We start from the raw sequence: 16,565 nt of genomic DNA on the forward strand, positions 1-16,565 counted from the left end.
CTCGCAGGCTGGCAGACTGCAGAGTCCTGGTGCTGATTAAGCTGTTGAAGAACAGAGGTTCCTCAAACAGCCACAGTCCCGGAGTCTCTTCAGTGGCACGCCTGATCTTAAACATCTGCCAAGCCTGCAGAACCGAGGTATAGAAAGGAGCCAAACCACTTAGGTCCATTTCTGCTGGTTTTAAGAGGAACAGGTGTTTATCATAGCCCAGTCGTCCAGCTCTTCTCAGCAGCCAGCAAGCCGTGTCGCACCAGCTTGGGACACAGTCATAAAGCAGTTTTTGTGCTGCTCTGAGTCTGAACGAGGCGATCTTGGACTGGACGCTGATCCGTCCCTGCCCGCCTTCAGCCACAGGTAGGTAGAGGGCCGAAGCACGGATCCAGTGTTTCCCCGACCAAAAAAAGTCCAGGATGGCTCTCTGGATGTCCTCTATCAGGCTTCTTGGTGGTGTCAGCGCTACGAGTTTGTGCCAGAGGGTCGAGGCAACCAAGTTATTGGCAACCAGAACTCTTCCCCTATATGACAACTGGGGTAGCAACCATTTCCATTTAGACAACCGAGCACACACTTTCTCCTTCACTCCCTCCCAATTCTTTTTCTGGAAGCCTTCTGTGCCCAGAAATACTCCCAACACCTTCAATCCCTCTTTCCCCCATTCAAGTCCTCCAGGCAGACCTGGCAGTGCTTGATGATCACCGTGACTGACCCACAAAGCTTTGCTTTTTTCCCAATTCACCCGTGCAGACGATGCCTTTTCATATAGGGACAGGGTGTCCTTCAAAACCTGAACATCACCCTGGTTGGAGACAAATATGTTGAGATCATCTGCATAGGCAGAAAGGGCGGGAAAACCACGCTCAGGCTTGAAAGTACCGGTCAGTGAGAGACCACTGAGTCGATCTCTCAGCCTGCATAGTAGAGGTTCGATAGCTAGGCTGTACAGCTGGCCCGAGATGGGACTACCCTGCCTTATCCCACGAGTCACAGGGATTGGCCGACTCAGCCCCGCCCCCACCTTCACCATACACTGTGCATCCCTGTACAACAAGCTCACCCAAGCCAGAAAACCATCACCAATACCAAACGCCTTAAGTGCAGAAAACAAATATGAGTGATCCACCCTGTCAAATGCTTTTTCCTGGTCCAAGGAGATGATACCAACACTGATATTATCACCTTTGCACACATCTATTATGTCACGAATGAGAAAGATGTTGTCCATGATTGACCTGTCCGGAATACAGTAGGTCTGATCATGGTGTACAATTATGTCCAGGATGTCTTTAAGCCGGTTTGATAAGGCTCTGGAAAGCACCTTGTAGTCCGTACAAAGGAGAGCAACTGGCCTCCAGTTCTTCAGTAAGGCCAGGTCTCCTTTCTTTGGCAGCAGAGAAAGCACTGCACGCTGACAAGAGACAGGAAGAGATCCTGTTCTGAAATTCTCCAACAGAACACAGTGCAGATCAGGTCCAAGAATATTCCAAAAGTGTTTAAAAAAGTCAGTGGAGAGCCCATCGATCCCTGGTGCCCGTCCCAATGCCATCTGGTTGACCGCAACCGTCAGTTCCTCCAAAGTCAGCTCAAAGTCCAGAGCAGCTTTCTCTCCCTCGCTGAGCTGTGGAAGCCCCTCCAGGAGCTCCTCACAGCCCTCCATGCTGCATTGCTCTGCCCCGAAGAGATTGGAGTAGAAATCCATTGCATGGCTCCTCATCTCATCTGGGCTGGTGGTCACTCTTCCTCCTGGCAGCTCAAGGCAGGTCATCTGTTTTCTCTGTGCCACCGACCTCTCCAGGTTGAAAAAGAAAGAGGTTGGGGCGTCCATGTCCTTCAGCTGAAGGAAACGAGACCTTACAAGAGCCCCCCTCACTCTCTCCTGTAGGAAGGAGCTCAAAGCCAGCCTCTTTTCCTTCAGCAGATGGCCTTTGGTTGGATCAGAGTCTCCCTGTAACTCCTCTTCCATGCTCTTTATGCTCGCCTCAAGTTCCCGAACTGTTGCCTTGATCTTAGCAGTTGAATGGGAGGTGTACTGCTGGCAAAAGACACGTATCTGTGCCTTGCCCACCTCCCACCACAGCTTCAGAGAACTGAAGTTTGCTTTCTGAAGTCTCCACCTTTGCCACAAACACTGAAAATGCTGGCAAAAAGTGACGTCCTGCAGGAGCTTGTTGTTAAAAAACCAGTAGGACTTAACCCTTTCACCTGGCGAGATGTTCAAAAGTAGGTTGACAAAATGGTGGTCGGTGAACCCAACTGGGTATATGTGGCAGTGAATTAGTCTGGAGCTTAGGTTTTGGGAAATGTAGATCCTGTCTAGTCGTGCAGCACTGACCCTGTTGTTACTGACCCTCACCCATGTGTACTGTCTGGACTGTGGATGTTTTACCCTCCATGTGTCTAATAGATCCAGATGTGTGATGATGTCATTGAGGTTTTGGGCTGACTGAGGATGAGGTTCCTCACTTGTTCTGTCTACAGTGAAATCTAATGTGCAGTTAAAATCTCCACCGATGATGAGCTGGTCCTGCTGGTAGTTTCTCAGCTCATCTTTCATCAGGTTGAAGAAACTTACCCTCTCTGCTCCATGGTTCGGAGCATAAACATTGACAAAGCAGAAAACGTTGTTGTGTATTTCTGCCTGTACAATGAGCAACCGGCCCTTCACAACTTCAGTGGAGGATAAAACTGTTGCATTTGCAGATGTACTAAACAAAACAGCTACTCCTGCACTGAAGTTGGTGCCATGGCTGAGGACACATGGACCCTGCCACCATAAGCTCCAGTCTATTTCATTTGGTTGATTTGAATGTGTCTCCTGCAGGAACAACACATCTATCTTTTTTAATGTGGAAACTTCAGAAATCAGAGCCCTTTTTCGTCCATCTCTCCCCCCATTGATGTTAAGAGACCCTATTTTTAGGCTCTGCATGAAGAGGTTTAAGAAAAGACAGGAGAAAGCTAGCAGAGAACAGTGGAAAGAGAAACCCATCATGTGATGATTCATGATCTTGTATCACTTTCTGGTCCTTCTTCTGACCGTTTTGCCTTTTGTTGCTTTCCTCAAAGTTGTTAAGTGTTTTTTTAGACGAAAGCGTTTTTTCTCGTCCAAAAGGTCAAAACCGACCAATCTTTTCAGGACATCAACTGATCTAATGAATTTGTCAGTGTCACTGAAATAATCACTCACTCTTACAGATTTTTTGAAGGTTTCATCCAGAAACTGATTTATTTCCTCAAGAGAGTAGAGGTCTGTGGTTTTAGTGGATGTTTCACTTACAGAGATGGTGTCAGAGATGGTATCCGACTCAGAGTCAAACTCCACATCATCTCCCTCCCCTGACGCCTGGCTGCTGAACAAACCCAGTCCCTCTCCTGTGATCTCACTGTTGTGTGTGTCTATAAAACTTGTGGATGCTTCTTCCTCAACATGTTCTGCCTGGGCTTCAGCCGCCGCGCACTGAGAGCCGCTCAGGCTTTCCGCAGCCACAGAAGCCTGCCGGCTCTCAGGCCGACTCGCTTCCTCCCTGTCAGTTTCATTAGACGGTTCACCAGCAGGGCCGGCCTCGCCCACCACACCGCTGCCGGCACCGGCTTCGGGCCCGCCGGGCAGGACCACCGCGTCCCCGGCCGCAACACCGCCACCGGCCACGGACCCGCCGCCGCCGCTGCCGGCAGCAGCAGCAGCGGAGCCTGCGCGAGACGCAGCGGCAGCCGCCGCCTCTGCCTGACCCGCGCCACCCACCGCATCGGTGCCGTGAGCCGCCGCCTGCTGTTTATGTGGACAGGTGTAGCGTTTATGTCCCACATCTCCACATTCAAAACACTTAATCTGTCCTGAGCTGGCATACACCATGTATGAGCCGTCACCATGTTTGACTCTGAATGAAACCTCAAGTGTCTGTGTGGGCGAGTCCAGGAACATGAACACCTGCCGCCTCAGGGACTGGACGTGTTTCAGTTTGGGGTCTTTACACCCCAAACTCAACGTTTTAAAACCGCTAGCAAACTTCCCGAACCTCCGCAGCTCATTCTCCAGCAGCTCGTTGGGAATGAACGGCGGGACCCCGGATACGGTGATCCGCGTGGAGGGAGCGGACAGCGGGGACACCTGCACAAACAGATCCCGAGGAGAGGAGACGAGGAGAGGAGACGAGGGGAGGAGACGATGAGAGGAGACGAGGAGAGGAGAGGAGGGGAGGAGACGAGACGAGGAGACGAGACGAGGAGAGGAGATGAGGGGAGGAGACGAGGAGAGGAGACGAGGGGAGGAGGCGAGGAGAGGGGAGGAGAGGAGACGAGGGGAGGAGATGAGGAGAGGAGACGAGGAGAGGAGAGGAGGGGAGGAGACGAGGAGAGGAGAGGAGACGAGGAGACGAGGGGAGGAGAGGAGGGGAGGAGATGAGGAGAGGAGACGAGGAGAGGGGAGGAGACGAGACGAGGGGAGGAGGAGAGGAGAGGAAGGGAGGGGAGGGGAGGGGAGAGGAGAGGAGACGAGGGGAGGGGACGAGGGGAGGAGACGAGGGGAGGAGACAAGGGGAGGAGACGAGGAGAGGAGAGGAAGGGAGGGGAGGGGAGAGGAGACGAGGGGAGGAGACGAGGAGAGGAGAGGAAGGGAGGGGAGGGGACGAGGAGAGGAGGGGAGGAGATGAGGAGAGGAGAGGAAGGGAGGGGAGGGGAGAGGAGAGGAGACGAGGGGAGGAGACGAGGAGAGGAGAGGAAGGGAGGGGAGACGAGGGGAGGAGACGAGGAGAGGAGAGGAAGGGAGACGAGGGGAGGAAACGAGGAGGAGAGGAGAGGAGAGGAAGGGAGGGGAGGGGAGAGGAGACGAGGGGAGGAGACGAGGAGAGGAGAGGAAGGGAGGGGAGGGGACGAGGGGAGGGGACGAGGAGAGGAGAGGAAGGGAGGGGAGGGGACGAGGGGAGGGGACGAGGAGAGGAGGAGAGGAGAGGAGAGGAAGGGAGGGGAGGGGAGAGGAGACGAGGGGAGGAGACGAGGAGAGGAGAGGAAGGGAGGGGAGGGGACGAGGGGAGGGGACGAGGAGAGGAGGGGAGGAAACGAGGAGAGGAGGAGAGGAGAGGAAGGGAGGGGAGAGGAGACGAGACGAGGGGAGGAGACGAGGAAACAAGAAAGGACAGAAGAAGAAGAGAAGTAGACAATCAGCCCAACTGTGACTCTAACATCATGACCTCTCTCCCTCCTCCTCCCCCCCCCCCCCCCTGCTCCTCCTCCTCCTCCTCTCTCCCTTCTCCTCCTCCCCCTCCCCCTCTGCTCCTCCTCCCCCCCGCTCCTCCTCCTCTGCTCCTCCCCCTCCTCCTCCTCTCCTCCTCCTCAGTATATTTGAAGCTGTGTACTCGCTGATAAAGAATAAGATCCACCGTCTCCCCGTCATTGACCCGGTCAGTGGGAACGCTCTCTACATCCTGACTCACAAGAGGATCCTCAAGTTCCTGCAGCTCTTTGTGAGTCCACTGTGTTTATTATTGTTGTTGTTGTTATTAATGTTGTAATAATGTTACAGGAAACAACGAGTCATGAGACTGTGAGGAAACATTGATCTGACAGCTTCAGTTGTAACATTGTAACAAAAGTGAGCAGACAGGAAGTGAAACAAGAAGATAAAAGAGAAGCTCAGAGGGAGATAAATTCATCTAACTGCAGTTATCACATGAAGTAACGTTAATACTTCTACTGTAAACAACATGTGCAGCAGTGCCCCCTGCTGGACAGGTGACATGAACAACTGTGTGTGTGTGTGTGTGTGTGTGTGTGTGCACCTGTGTCTGTGTGTGCGCCTGTGTGTGTGTCTGTGTGCGTCAGGTGTGTGAGATGCCCATGCCGGCCTTCATGAAGCAGACTCTGGAGGAGCTGGCTGTGGGGACGTACGCCAACATCGCCTACATCCACCCCGACACGCCGCTCATCACGGCGCTGTCCGTCTTCACGCACCGCCGTGTGTCCGCCCTGCCCGTCGTCGACCACAACGGTAACCGACGGCAACAACACGATTGATCTTTGTAGACAGTGGGCTTAGTGTGACGCGTTGTCTCCCCGTGTGTGTCTGCAGGTAAAGTGGTGGACATCTACTCCAAGTTCGACGTCATTGTGAGTGAATCAGGTGTCAGGATGTTCAGGTCAGAGTTCTGTTGAGTGTGTGGAGAGCTGAGTGTGATCCGTCTCTACAGAACCTGGCGGCAGAGAAGACCTACAACAACCTGGACGTGACGGTGACGCAGGCGCTCAGACACAGGTCGCAGTACTTCGAAGGCGTCATGAAGTGCAACAAACTGGAAACACTGGAGACCATCGTGGACCGCATCGTCAAGGCCGAGGTACCGACCCGCTATCAGTACCATGTCAGAGGTCTGAGAGGATCACGTGACCCGCTGAGTTATTATAAATATTCATGTAGACATTCAGGATTTAGTTCAGTGGTTTCAGAGGTGTGTGTGTGTGTGCGTGCGTGTGTGTGTGTGTGTGCGTGTGTGTGTGTGTGTGTGTGTGTGTGTGTGTGTGTGTGTGTGTGTCTCTGTGTGTGTGTGTGTGTGTGTGTGTGTGTGTGCAGGTTCACAGGCTGGTGGTTGTTGATGAAGAGTCTCGTATCGTCGGCATCGTCTCTCTCTCTGACATCCTGCAGGCGCTGGTTCTGACCCCCGCAGGTACACACAGTACCAGTACACACAGTACCAGTACACACAGTACACACAGTACCAGTACACACAGTGCACACAGTACACACAGTACCAGTACACACAGTACACACAGTACCAGTACACACAGTACCAGTACACACAGTACACACAGTACCAGTACACACAGTGCACACAGTACACACAGTACCAGTACACACAGTACCAGTACACACAGTGCACACAGTTCACACAGTACCAGTACACACAGTACACACAGTACCAGTACACACAGTACCAGTACACACATTACACACAGTACCAGTACACACAGTACACACAGTGCACACAGTACCAGTACACACAGTACCAGTACACACAGTACACACAGTACCAGTACACACAGTGCACACAGTACACACAGTACCAGTACACACAGTACCAGTACACACAGTACCAGTACACACATTACACACAGTACCAGTACACACAGTACACACAGTGCACACAGTACCAGTACACACAGTACCAGTACACACAGTACACACAGTACCAGTCCACACAGTGCACACAGTACACACAGTACCAGTACACACAGTACCAGTGCACACAGTACACACAGTGCACACAGTACACACAGTACCAGTACACACAGTACACACAGTACCAGTACACACAGTACCAGTACACACAGTGCACACAGTACACACAGTACCAGTACTGCTGTGAAGTACAAACTAGCTGCTGCAGTACTCTGTGTTTCAGTAACTGTCTCTCTGTCTGTCTCTCTCTCTGTCTGTCTGTCTGCAGGTCTTGGGAGGAAGGAGTCTCTCCCGTCTCATCTGACAGCTTTGGACTCAACAGAACCAGAAAAGGGATGTAAACCTGAACCAGATCAGGAGAAAGACCAGGACCTGGGACTGGAGCCCAGTGCAGAGACAGAGACTGAAAGTAAAACTGAACTGGACCAGGACCAGGACCAGGACGGAGGACTGGAGCCGGGTACAGAGACAGAGACGGGCTGCGGGGACACTGATACTGCTGAGACCTGCCAGCAGGGGGAGACAGAGGGGGAGACAGAGGGGGAGGGAGACAGTGAGGTGAGACAGACAGAGAGTGAAGACACAGCAGAGACACAGACAGAGGGTGAGACAGGTGGAGACACAGCAGAGACACAGACAGAGGGTGAGACAGGTGGAGACACAGCAGAGACACAGACAGAGGGTGAGACAGGTGGAGACACAGCAGAGACACAGACAGAGGGTGAGACAGGTGGAGACACAGCAGAGACACAGACAGAGGGTGAGACAGGTGGAGACGCAGCAGAGACACAGACAGAGGGTGAGACAGGCGGAGACACAGCAGAGACACAGACAGAGGGTGAGACAGAAGGAGGAGAGGATGGAGGGGAGGAGACGGGTGAAGGAGAGAGGGAGGAAGAGAGGAAAGAGGATGAGGAGGCTGGTGAAGGAGGTGAGGCAGAGGAGGAGGGAGGAGGAGCAGAGGAGGAGGGAGGAGGAGCAGAGGAGGAGGGAGGAGAAGAGGAGGAGGGAGGAGGTGGTGAAGGAGGTGATCAAGGGGAGGAGGGGGAGGCGGCGTGACGTCCTCACCCGGCGTCTCTCTGGACTTTGTTGTGACTCGCCGCACTCCAGCTGCTCACCACAGAAGAAGAAGAGGGACAGGAAGGGGCGGGGCCAAGACGGAGCGCTGACAGAAGGCTGATCTGTGATTGGCCAGGAGGCTCTGAAAGTCAGCTTATCATTGATTGAAGGGCAAGGAGTCGCTACAGGGCTGTGATTGGACGGGTGGTGTGGAGGTGGGAGGGACATGTGGGTGATTGACATGTGCAGGAGCCAATCAGGGATCTGTTATGGTTTTTACTCAGAGGATCATTTATTGTTTCAAGTTTAATCACAGAGATGATCTCTGGAGGTTCTGATTGATTGATTAGAAACACGCTGTGGCTCTGATCCATGACATGTAGATAAAAACAGCTTCAATAATCAATACATACTGTATCAATACATACTGTATCAATCCATACTGATCAATACATACTGATCAATACATACTGTACATACATAAAGCTTGAGAATAAATATAATCCTCAGATGAATTATCTATAAATTCTGGTAAACTCCTCCCAGTAGATGATTTTAGACGAACACAAACTGATTAAGTGTCAATTTCCCATAATGCAACTGGAGTACCTTGACAGTATATCACTGTAACCCTCCACTGGATAAACAATATTCATTAGATCATACAGCCATCTATATATCAGGCTAAAGTCACTGTTAGCTTCTTCAAGCTAAGCTAACCTCCTGCTGCTGCTTCACATTAAAAGACTTCACAGAGTGGCTTTTATTGTGAAACAGCCACAGGAAGTGTAATGTAACATCTGAGGATTATGTTGATTTGAGGCTGGACTGCCGACACACCTGTTGTTGTGACTCTGTTGTGCAGTTACCAGCTGTAACCAGCAGGTGTCACTAAGTCAAGCAGGACTGACTCTGAAGGACCACAAAGAGATTTAAAGAGACAGTGACCTAATCACAGATCAATACACCTGATCAGAGCTGATCAGTGAACTCCTGTACAGATATTATTAGTTAATACAGATATAATCACTTTTTATCCTCATGACCCCTCTGTGATGTCATAGAGGGGCGGGTCCATCACGTCGTTGTGGTGCCTTTCATTTTAGCCGCAGCTTCTGATTGGTCAGAGAGAGTTTTAAATAAGTAATTATTATAATAGTTTTAAGTCCCGATATCACTGAAACACTATTGATCTGCTGTACCAGAGATTATCATGTTATTAGAGACTGTACGTTACGTATCGTTTGATAGACGACAAAATCAAATGTTTGTTATTTTGGTGTAAAAATTTTAAATGATTCTGTACAAAGAACATTTTATTGTTGAACTGATGTATTTATAGTTTCTAGTTGTGTTCACAGATGGACTCGCATGAGATTTTGTAGTTCACAGTGAGACTGTAGGGGGCGCTCACACCGGACGCTCTGGACCATCGCAGTCAAATTTAATATGTCAACAGGCTAATGTTAACGTTAGCTTCTCCACCAGGCTAATGTTAACGTTAGCGTCTCCAACAGGCTAACGTTAACGTTAGCTTGTTTCTGTCTGATGTTGTCGTCCAGCTGACTGTCGATGTCTCCAGACTGAGCTGTGTGGACTTCCTGTTTCTATCAGCTGATGAGGACGATAACGAGTCGCTCTGCTGGTTTTATAAACGTTCTGTGTGTTAATCTGCTGTTAAAAACAATAAAACAAACTGATTTATTTCTTTTAAATTGGTCGTGTTTGAGTTTCAGTCACTCTGCTTCAGCTCTAAGTACATTTACTCAACTACTCTGCTTTAGTACAATTTTTGGGTACTTGAATATTTTCTGCTCTCAATACGTGAGCTCACCACAGTCCAGAGGAAACTGTTGTATAAGTTATTATATATGTTTGTTATGTGATGGTACTTCAGGTCAGTTTAATGTTTAGTAGGTGATAATTACGATGATTCCCTCAACATGTATCAAAAGTGACCCGACGTGATTTAATAATATTCTGCTGAATAAACAGTTCTGTAATCTACCGTCTCACAGCAGGTTACTGTTGAATTTCAGTAAATTACTGTATTTTATGTCTCTGCAGTAAACAGCCGTCAGCAGGGTTTTCATTATTTTACAGTTTGTTTAATGAAATTTAAATTTACAGCTTTTTTAAATTGTTGGTTTTAGTCAAATGACACAAACATGTAGGAGTTCATCTCTTCAGACCGTCTGATACCTATCAGTATACGTTTCAGTATACGCTTCAGTATACGTATCAGTATACGTATACTGATACGTATACTGATACGTATACTGAAGCATATCAGTATACGTTTCAGTATACGCTTCAGTATACGTATCAGTATACGTATACTGATATGCTTCAGTATACATATCAGTATACGCTTCAGTATAGGTTTAAGTATACGTATACTGATACGCTTCAGTATACGCTTCAGTATACGGATCAGTATACATCAGTATACGCTTCAGTATAGGGTTCAGTATACGTATACTGATACGCTTCAGTATACGCTTCAGTATATGGATCGGTATACGTGTCAGTATATGCTTCAGTATACGCTTCAGTATAAGTTTCAGTATACGCTTCAGTATACGTATCAGTATACGCTTCAGTATAGGTTTCAGTATACGCTTCAGTATACGTATCAGTATACGTATCAGTATACGCTTCAGTATAGGTTTCAGTATAGGTTTCAGTATACGCTTCAGTATACGTATCAGTATACGTATCAGTATACGCTTCACTAGGCTCAGACACGATTCAGTTCTTAATGTTTGGTCATTCAGTTACATTGTGAATTAAAATAAGCTCTTTGTGTTGTGTCAGGACTCAGGACGGTTACGACTGTCTGCTGCCACTGAAGTCGACAGATGTAGAAACACTTCCTGTCTGAACGAACATCTTGACATGGTGGATATAATCTGAGATGATGACCTCATGATGACCTCATGATGACTGTCTTGTGACCAACATCCAGAGAGCTACGTCTAATCACACTGAACCTCACAGACCAGCAGACTTCAGTCCAGTTCTCCTTCTTTCTGTTAAAATCCACATGTCTTCCAGACTTCAGACTGTTGTTGATCCCTCACAAACATGGATCCAGTAGGGCGGCGTCATGCGAACACAACAGTCCGGTTCTGAACCTTAACGAGATTTGGAGTCATCGACTGACTCATAAAACATTTATACTGATGTTCTCACACCTCTCATGTTAAACACACTCCTACAGTTTAATAAAGTCCTCTCTGGGCCTCCATACGCCAGGACCCTCCAGTTCTGGTCCTGTGAGCGGAGCAGTCTGATGAAAACCCAGCTGCTGAGGTGAAATCACCTGTTTCATGTTTCCTGTTGTTCACTCATCAGATTACTGTTTAAATTAGATGTTTGTCTCCATGGTAACGCTGCCACAGTCTGTGATTGGCCTGTTGAAAGAGTCCTTTCACCGCCTGTGTCTCTATAGAACCGTGACATGTGCAGTATCATCGACCCGCAAAGCTCCGGCCCAGCACATTCTATTGAGTCCACGCACACACAGACACACACAGACACACACATACACACACACACCCACCCCCACACACACACACACACACACACACACACACACACACAGCAGAATCAGCAGACACATCAGGATGAAGGGAAAGCGCCGAGGCAGCAGAACCTGTTAAAGCCCGGTCTTTTGTCCGGCCGGTGGCCCCTGGGCCCTCGCTCGCCCCTCGCTCGCCCCCCTGCAGTATATATTGGGGTGTCCAACTTTTTCTCTGTTACACTGTGTGTGTGGTTGTGGGCCAGGTTGGACTTCATCCAGTGGGCAAAATGTCGCAGTACTCTGGAAAGGTGAGTGACAGCAGCTGTAATGTGGAGACGGAGCTGAGAGTCTAACAGGAAACATTTATTTAAAGGAACTTTGTTTTTATTTTGTCTTTTACCATCTAATTCTTCCATCGTATCAGACGAGTCTTTGAATTTAAATTGCTTGTTTTTTGAATGGAGTTTGGTGTGATGTTCCTGCTGTGCTGACTGACAGCAGCTGTAGCTCTGAAGGGAATATAATGACATTTATTTATATTTATTTATGCAGATGAGACATTATTTAGCACTGCTGTTGTTCTCTGTATCTCTACATACATCAGATGATTCTGTCAACATGTCTCTTCACCAGTTTGTCGATCAGCAGTCAAACAATTTATTTAAAGAAACTGTTTTTTCAGACTAGCTTCTTCTTTCTAAACTAAGTTCCTGATGAGTCTGAGTTCTGACGTTAATGTCAAAACTCATAATTCAAACATCTTCCATAATATCAGACGCATCTCCTGCATTTAAATAGCTTGATTTTTGAATGGAGTTTGGTGTGATGTTCCTGCTGTGCTGACTGTGGCAGCAGCTGTAGTTTTATTTCTGAGGATGATGTCATTTTATTTTGTGTTACAAGTTTTCTTTTATTTTCAGATGAAATCTGCAGTAATTAGTTTAAATGTCCAGAACAGAAATCTGAACTGAGACAAACAGTTAATGTGAAACACTAACCTTCAGGGTTCTGTCAGAACTTCTGTCCAGCAGCTGAATTCTTCATCAAGTCAGAAGTTTTCTCAGTGAATATGTTGATTATTTCTCAGATCACCTTCTACGAGGGGAAATGCTTCACCGGCAGGAAGCTGGAGGTCAGAGGTGACTGTGATAACTTCCAGGACCGTGGCTTCATGAACAGGTGAGAAGAGTCCAGATGATCCACAAACACACGGGCCACGTTTTCATCAGACCCTGGAACCTTCAGTACCGACAGTCATATGTGGCGTCCATGTTGGGTGTTTGGTGGTTAGGAGTCCAGAAGAATCAGAACAAATCTGTTTTAAAGAGTTTATTGTGTTCGCTCAGAAACCTCAATAAACTGAAGTCGGTCCCGGGACCAGACAGAACCGGACCCCCCAGGGCTCCTGGTTTTATACCCAGTAGATCTCGAGGAGTCTCCACCTGTTTTAATTCATCAAAGCCTGATCACAGCAGGTTAAACTGTCTCCATGGCGATGATCATTAACTCTCCTGATGAGTCCGCACTTCCTGTTGTTTTTCACATTAAAAGTCTTCCTTTAAAGGAACGTTTGCAGGTGAACATGGAGGAAGTGTTGAGCTCCATGAATGTTCTTGTGTGTGTTGTCAGGGTGAACTCTATCCGTGTGGAGAGCGGCGCCTGGATCTGCTACGATCACCCCGACTTCAAGGGCCAGCAGTACATCCTGGAGCACGGAGAATACCCAGAATTCCAGAGGTGGAACTCCCACAACGACCACATGGGATCCTGCAAGCCCATCCGCATGGTACGTCCTCTGATCGGGTCCATCTTCTTTAGTATCCAACCTCGACCGGCTCACAGAGGACGGTCATGTTCCCCAGAGGATGAACCCTGAAGATAATGACCTCTCCTGTAGCGCCACCCTCAGGCCAAAATGTGACCTTGTACACTGCAGACGATCAGTGAAACTACTCTGTGATTTAATTCTCTTTTACATTCAAGCTTTTATTCGAAGTAGATTTCACTTCGTTACGTCTCCAAAACTGATAAATAGATTAGAAATAAACAAATAAAAGCAGAAAGCAAGAAGAAGGAGGAGCGAAGGAGGTTCTGACTGTGAGCTTCATGTTTATGTTGTTTTGTATTTGATGTGTTGAGACGATCAACCATCAGAAATCCTTTAAAGAATCAATGAAATGTTTAAAACCTCTGATTTGTTGGGTGACGTGTGGAGGACGCATGGATCTATAGAGATAAAGTGACATCTTCACTGTCCCCCTTCAGCACGGCGAACACTACCGCATCGAGCTGTTCGAGGCCTGTAACTTCTCCGGTCAGTGTGTGGAGATCTGCGACGACTGTCCCTTCCTGCAGAGCCGCGGCTTCTCCAAGAACTGCATCAACTCCGTCAAGGTCTACGGAGACGGAGCGTGAGTGACACACAGACACAACATGTAACGTTAGGACGGGACATCACAGGTCCACGCCGTGAGACAAGCTGACTTCTGTGATGGCGTCCGACTCGTCTTATAATCCCACAGCATCGTTATTTGACGAGTTGGGAAAGAGACTCAGGAGTCAACTTGTCTTTCTAGTAGCAGCTTGAACCTGATCACCTTCAGGTGTCAGACATTTAAAATGTGACAGAGTGCATTGTGGGAAATCTGATGGACAATTTTACTAATGCGTGATGTTTCTTCCAGCTGGGTGATGTACGAGGAGCCCAACTTCCGTGGTCGCATGTACATCGTGGAGCGTGGAGACTACTGCAGCCATAACGAGTGGCAGGCCCAGAACCCCAACATCCAGTCCATCCGCAGGGTCGTCAACTACTTCTAAACCCCGACCCGCTCCAGTGACTTGTACCAGCGCTGTAATCATGTACAATAAATAAACCCAGACTGACAGAAGACAACAGGTTTTTTATCAAACACTGTGTGTGTTGTTTTGTGTGACCACATGAACACATCACCAACAACACAATCATAATCAACAATAACGTGCTCTTAATGACGTTAATGATTCAAACGACCTGAAAGAAACATGTTCTCCTAAAGAACCGGACCTGAGCAGAACTTCACAGGAGGCAGGTTTATAAGTACAACACAACTCAGACACGAGGCGACTTCACAGGCATCAGATACATAAAACAAGCAGGAAGAAAGAAAACTGACACAAGTTAAGAAGAAGGAAAGTTACAAGAGAAGAGCCGAGACTAAAGAATAAAGTCACAGCTCGGCCCAAAGGTCTTCGGTCCCGATTTAAAGAGCTTGTTCCAGATGTTTGGATCATAATAACTGAACGCTGCTTCTCCAGGTTTAGTTCTGACTCTAAAGCAGACCTGAGCCTGACGACCTCTGAGGTCCGGACGGTTCAGGTCTTTATAAACCAGCAGCAGGATGTTGAAGTCTATTTTCTGACTGACAGGAAGACACAGTTACAGAAGTCGAGTCTGCTGGAGATAATAAACTCTGAAAATATATATATGTTCATATATTTCTACAGGAGGCACAATTATGAGATGAAAAGCCGACATTTTGAGAAAACATAATTATTTGATACATTTTGACTCAAAATGGAAACATTTTTCCATCAAGCTTGTGTTGTTTAACTGGCAGAAATGGGCTTTTATTATTATTATTATTTATTATTATCATTTATTATTATGATTATTATTATGTATTAATGTATATTATTATTAATACTAATATTATTATGATTATTATTATTATCATTTAATATTATGATTATTGTGATTTATTATGATTATTGTTATTATTATTATGTATCTATCTTTAGCCTCCAACCTGAGTCCATTCAGAAACACACAAAGTGAAGGTTATAACTCAGCTGACACTGAGCTGCTGTGAACATACGAGTGTTTGCAGATGAAGCAGATGTTGAGGAGCTTCTGTGACGCTGGAGGAATCTACTCTGAGAGCGAGCTGTCATTAAAGTGCAGCTGCTGCTGTTAAAGACAGAGTCCTGATATTACAGGCTGAAAGTGGTTCAAGCCTTATTTCTCTTAGAAATGAATTTATATATATAAATATATTTATATATTGGATAATAAGATATTTATATTACTGGTTGTATGACGTTATAGCCAAATTATAGCTCTGAAACATTACGTGTATATATATATATATATATATATATATATATATATCATACATACGAGCAGCAGGAATCATCAGTTAGGATAAAGAAACATGTTTGAATTTTATCCAAGAACACAAAGAAGTTTTGGACTCTTCAGCGTTTCACTGTTGACGTCCTGACTGGGTTCAACATCAGCTTCACTCACAGACGTCTGCAGAACTTATTCTGGTTCAGTTTTTATGATGGACTCAAACCCTGAACCCTGAGCTGAACCCTGAGCTGGAGGCTGAGCTGGAGGCTGAGCTGGAGAGCCACTGACCACCAGGCTGCTGGAGGGTCAGCTGAGTCGCTCACCTGGTAAAGTGTTCCTACTACATGATCCTGAGGTTGAGGGTTTGAATCCTCCTCTTCTTCTCCTTCTTCTTCTTCTTCTTCTTCTTCTTCTTCTCCTTCTTCTTCTTCTCCTTCTTCTCCTCCTTCTTCTTCTTCTCCTTCTTCTTCTTCTCCTTCTCCTTCTTCTTCTCCTTCTTCTTCTTCTCCTTCTTCTTCTTCTCCTTCTCCTTCTTCTTCTCCTTCTTCTTCTTCTCCTTCTTCTTCTTCTTCTTCTCCTTCTTCTTCTCCTTCTTCTTCTTCTTCTCCTCCTTCTTCTTCTTCTTCTCCTTCTTCTTCTCCTTCTTCTCCTCCTACATGACCCCGTGGACTCGGAGGAGCAGAGCAGCTGAGGTGTGATGA

General features: G+C 47.4%; 2 protein-coding genes across 2 annotated transcripts in view; both read left to right on the forward strand.

Annotated features, from left to right (window-relative positions):
* Positions 1–10,229, forward strand: part of LOC311249194 (uncharacterized protein) — a 25,926-nt gene extending 15,697 nt beyond the window's left edge. Inside the window, exons 9-14 of the mRNA XM_084340052.1 lie at positions 5,330–5,456; positions 5,815–5,980; positions 6,062–6,099; positions 6,180–6,326; positions 6,560–6,653; positions 7,434–10,229. Coding sequence (XP_084196178.1) covers positions 5,330–5,456; positions 5,815–5,980; positions 6,062–6,099; positions 6,180–6,326; positions 6,560–6,653; positions 7,434–8,224 — 1,363 coding nt within the window. The 3' untranslated portion in view covers positions 8,225–10,229. The remainder of the gene's footprint in view (positions 1–5,329; positions 5,457–5,814; positions 5,981–6,061; positions 6,100–6,179; positions 6,327–6,559; positions 6,654–7,433) is intronic.
* Positions 10,230–11,869: 1,640 nt separating this feature from the next.
* LOC311249234 (gamma-crystallin N-B) lies at positions 11,870–14,638 on the forward strand. The gene is made up of 5 exons (XM_084340112.1): positions 11,870–12,058; positions 12,838–12,929; positions 13,380–13,536; positions 14,016–14,161; positions 14,435–14,638. The coding sequence occupies exons 1-5, from the start codon at positions 12,038–12,040 to the stop codon at positions 14,568–14,570; spliced, it is 552 nt and encodes a 183-aa protein (XP_084196238.1). The 5' UTR covers positions 11,870–12,037; the 3' UTR covers positions 14,571–14,638.
* The last annotated feature ends 1,927 nt before the right edge of the window (positions 14,639–16,565 follow it).

This window comes from Pagrus pagrus (genome assembly GCF_965226575.1).
Source record: "Pagrus pagrus genome assembly, chromosome: 20".
Lineage (NCBI taxonomy): Eukaryota > Metazoa > Chordata > Actinopteri > Spariformes > Sparidae > Pagrus > Pagrus pagrus.